The sequence below is a fragment of the Notothenia rossii genome (assembly GCF_949606895.1).
Source record: "Notothenia rossii genome assembly, chromosome: 10".
In the NCBI taxonomy this organism is placed as follows: Eukaryota; Metazoa; Chordata; class Actinopteri; order Perciformes; family Nototheniidae; genus Notothenia; species Notothenia rossii.
The window spans coordinates 53,463,251-53,468,250 of record NC_136908.1 but is presented as its reverse complement, the minus strand read 5'-3'; the positions used below and the strand labels follow the sequence as shown (position 1 = coordinate 53,468,250).

At 44.7% G+C, this 5,000-nt stretch overlaps 1 protein-coding gene across 3 annotated transcripts in view; it reads right to left on the bottom strand.

Annotated features, from left to right (window-relative positions):
* Positions 1–5,000, bottom strand: part of ptprz1b (protein tyrosine phosphatase receptor type Z1b) — a 48,225-nt gene that overhangs the window by 31,347 nt on the left and 11,878 nt on the right. For all 3 annotated transcript variants that reach the window (XM_079653994.1, XM_079653995.1, XM_079653996.1), the window contains exon 2: positions 552–620. In XM_079653994.1, coding sequence (XP_079510120.1) covers positions 552–620 — 69 coding nt within the window. The remainder of the gene's footprint in view (positions 1–551; positions 621–5,000) is intronic.

Here is a 5,000-nt window from a genome sequence, read left to right as displayed (position 1 = left end):
CTTCAATTCATGTGATGTTCACACTGACATTCTGTTTAAGGATGCGTCTGTGTGATTTCTAAAGGTAAGCAGAGGGCCACTCCATCAATGGGGGTTTCCAACCTAAACCTGGTGACAGTGATGCGTTTTGATATTACAATTTTATTTCACCAATTTGTTTGTTTTTGAAGATTATTTTTGGGATATATTGATTGACACGACTGCCCCTTTATTCGAGTTTTGTTATCTATTATTCATGTAGAATATTTTCTGAGTAACTGCTATGGGGGGAAAGAAATACATCTTTGATCTGATTGGCTGATTCAAGTTGTTGGTCACTAAGTACTCTTAAGATGACTTAAATACCATGATGCTAACACCCCATATACCAGTTCTAACTTATATTAGCCTGTAATTGGAATTATTAGTATTGAGTTTTTTTATTTAAAATGTATTCTTTTGCACACTACAAGGGCATGATACCACCTTTCAAAAATGATTATCTACACAGTCTTTCTGCATGTCTTTCTGTAATATCTTTCACCATTGCCAAAGAAAATGTGCTCACACACCTGAGTACGACCAGTCGATATCTTCGGGGAGTTTCTTCGGGCCTCGGACCAGCGGCTCTGCTGTCACCACTACAGGACAAAGAAGGATAAGGTTATTAGTGGTTTTGGAAAACACACAGAAATACATTGATGGTTAGGGGAAACCACAAATGGCTGCTGTGAATTGGCTTTGTGATGAGTGACAGGCTTTAACTGTCATTTCATCACTCATCACTACCCAGCCTGTCTGCATGAAGAGTTACAGAGTTCACCCGACACATATTCTTTGGTTTCACGTAGAAATCTGTATAATATGGAGCAACATTTTATTATTTCGCATTTAAAGTATAAACAGCAACATTTACAGACTGCTGCACAAACGGTGACTTTATTCCCTCCACATCCACAGCACAGAGCACAGAAGATGTTCAGAGAAAATGATTTGTGTGCAGCACAGGCTTCTGAGAGGCAGCCGAAACAGAACACTTGTTCTCGCTATTAGACACACACACACACACACACACACACACACACACACACACACACACACACACACACACACACACACACACACACACACACACACACACACACACACACACACAGCTATATACAGTACTTCACGGTAGTCATCATCGCTCAGGGACAGTCGAGGACACAATGATGTCTGAAGTCACAGTTCAGTGTGTGTACCGTCCTGATTCTCCACTATAGCTGCACATTCACCCACAGCTTATTCCTCTTCTATTGCTCCATGACATAATGTATTAACTGCACACACACACACACACACACACACACACACACACACACACACACACACACACACACACACACACACACACACACACACACACACACACACACACACACACACACACACACACACACACACACACACACACACACACACACACACACACACACACACACACACACACACACACACACACACACACACACACACACACACCTCTTCCTAAGCCTCTACTCCCCGACGGTAATAAGTCTGTTCAGTTTGTTATGGTGTATGAACTGATAAGAGAATGTATTGTATCCGTGGAAAAACATACACATGGGTTACTTAAGTCAACTTCCATTATGAAGTGGTTGTACATTAACACACTGACCCTGCCAAGATTTAATTCCCATTATTGCGACACATGCTTTGCAGCAGGAAACGAAGGCTGCGCATGTGACGGTATTAACGCTGATAATGTAAAGCACTTAAATCACAACCAGATGGCATATTTCATCTGATCCTCAGCGGGGGCTGAAAAGGGTACAGACACAGGGAACTACATTTATAACCTGACCTTCTATAGAGAAGAGGAGGAAGGCTTCCATGTAAATACAGATATATACAATATGAAAGCTGAGCACAACATAAACATGACTTTTTCCTCATACATATTTATCTTTCATCAACACCTATCCTCCTAGAAGATGAACACCCTGTCGCATTTAGGTCATGACCACCATTCCACCACATTAGATCAATCCAAGAGTCAAAGACGAACTCAGTATAATCCCTTTGTTTACCTTCTACAGCTCCCAGATAAACCATTTCATACAGTTTGATCAGAATTAGGGCTAAACGATTAATCGATTTTGAATCGAAATCGCGAATTGAAATGAAGTGATTATCAAATCACAAAGCCTGCGATTTTTCTTTACATTTTTTTTTTTTTTTAAAGGCAGATTGATCCAATCACCTGCCAAGTATTTTTGAAAGTGCCTGCCCTTTTCCAAATGGCTTCCAATGGAGCTCTCCTAGATGGTTTGGTGAAACAAACCATCTGAGTGAGGTTAGTAATGCTCCATCACATGTTTCTATTACAGGGTGAATCTTAAACTGAAGCTTGACTTTAAAGCAACCCAACGGAAGTTTCATGTAAGTTTAGTTCTTTCACTCGTAGCTCGGGCTGCGGGGGTGCTAGAGACGGGAGCACGTTGATGCGACCTTCCTAGCCGGAGATATGGCCGCATTTTACAATAAACTTCCGTTGGGTCGCTTAAAAACAAATATCGCAAATCGAATCGCAATATCTTTATTTCCCCAAATCGTGCAGCCCTAATCAGAATGTGTGCTGCTGGATTCATGAAATGCAGTGCATCCACTCTGAAAACATAACCCTTCTGTAAAATCTTCTGCATCAATGAATATTCAACTCACCCTGGAACAGATGCAGCCACGGGGGATTTAATGTTGAGCTTCACACTTGTTTAACTCACTTTAGTTCCCATTTTCCCAAAAGAGATACTGAGATGAACACTGTATGTTCTTTTCTCTGCACATAGGAGCATGCATATAGTGGGTAGCATATTGGATCATATTATTCATTATAAATGCTTTATCCTGCATGCTAGGTCTAGTGTTTTCCTTGTTGCACATGATTTAGTACATAATAGTGAGGATATTACTCCAAATGAAGTGTTTCCAAACTACATTAAGCATTTTAATATAATGTACATTTATGTACATACTGTAAAGCACCAGGAGCATAAATCAAATGAGTTTTTACACATGTTAATAACTGTATAAGCATTCATAGTAAATACGTTATTATGACGTCATTTTCAGTCAAAAGCAGAGCAGAGAGACAGATAAAGACAGACAGGAGCAGAGAGACAGATAAAGACAGACAGGAGCAGAGAGACAGATAAAGACAGACAGGAGCAGAGAGACAGATAAAGACAGACAGGAGCAGAGAGACAGATAAAGACAGACAGGAGCAGAGACACAGGAGCAGAGAGACAGTAGCAGACAGACAGGAGCAGAGAGACAGATAAAGACAGACAGGAGCAGAGAGACAGTAGCAGACAGACAGGAGCAGAGAGACAGGAGCAGAGAGACAGATAAAGACAGACAGGAGCAGAGAGACAGATAAAGACAGACAGGAGCAGAGAGACAGATAAAGACAGACAGGAGCAGAGAGACAGATAAAGACAGACAGGAGCAGAGAGACAGAAGCAGAGAGACAGTAGCAGAGAGACAGATAAAGACAGACAGGAGCAGAGAGACAGGAGCAGAGAGACAGGAGCAGAGAGACAGGAGCAGAGAGACAGCAGCAGAGAGACAGGAGCAGAGAGACAGGAGTAGAGAGACAGCAGCAGAGAGACGGGAGCAGAGAGACAGGAGCAGAGAGACAGGAGCAGATATACAGTAGCAGACAGACAGGAGCAGAGAGACAGATAAAGACAGACAGGAACAGAGAGACAGGAGCAGAGAGACAGATAAAGACAGACAGGAGCAGAGAGACAGGAGCAGAGAGACTGATAAAGACAGACAGGAGCAGAGAGACAGATAAAGACAGACAAGAGCAGAGAGACAGGAGCAGAGAGACAGTAGCAGACAGACAGGAGCAGAGAGACAGATAAAGACAGACAGGAGCAGAGAGACAGGAGCAGAGAGACAGGAGCAGAGAGACAGCAGCAGAGAGACAGGAACAGAGAGACAGATAAAGACAGACAGGAGCAGAGAGACAGGAGCAGAGAGACAGTAGCAGACAGACAGGAGCAGAGAGACAGATAAAGACAGACAGGAGCAGAGAGACAGGAGCAGAGAGACAGGAGCAGAGAGACAGCAGCAGAGAGACAGCGGCAGAGAGACAGGAGCAGAGAGACAGGAGCAGACAGACAGGAGCAGAGAGACAGATAAAGACAGACAGTAGCAGACAGACAGGAGCAGAGACACAGTAGTAGAGAGACAGGAGCAGAGAGACAGATAAAGACAGACAGGAGCAGAGAGACAGGAGCAGAGGGCAGCAGCAGAGAGACAGGAGCAGAGAGACAGGAGCAGAGAGACAGGAGCAGAGAGACAGGAGCAGAGAGACAGCAGCAGAGAGACGGGAGCAGAGAGACAGGAGCAGAGAGACAGTAGCAGACAGACAGGAGCAGACAGACAGGAGCAGAGAGACAGGAGCAAAGAGACAGATAAAGAGAGACAGCAGCAGAGAGACAGGAGCAGAGAGACAGGAGCAGAGAGAAAGGAGCAGAGAGACAGGAGCAGAGAGACGGGAGCAGAGAGACAGGAGCAGAGAGACAATAGCAGACAGACAGGAGCAGAGAGACAGATAAAGACAGACAGGAGCAGAGAGAAAGGAGCAGAGAGACAGGAGCAGACAGACAGGAGCAGAGAGACAGGAGCAGAGAGACAGGAGCAGAGAGACAGCAGCAGAGAGACGGGAGCAGAGAGACAGGAGCAGAGAGACAATAGCAGACAGACAGGAGCAGAGAGACAGATAAAGACAGACAGGAGCAGAGAGACAGCAGCAGAGAGACAGGAGCAGAGAGACAGAGCAGAGAGACAGCAGCAGAGAGACAGCAGCAGAGACACTGGTGCTCAGCTCTAGGAGCACAGGCCATGCAGCTCACAGCTGAATCACTGTATTATTCCAGCCAGCTGCACTGGATCTGCTTCGTGGGATTTCCCAGGAGGCTTCAGCCGCTAAAGGTTCAGGAGACTGC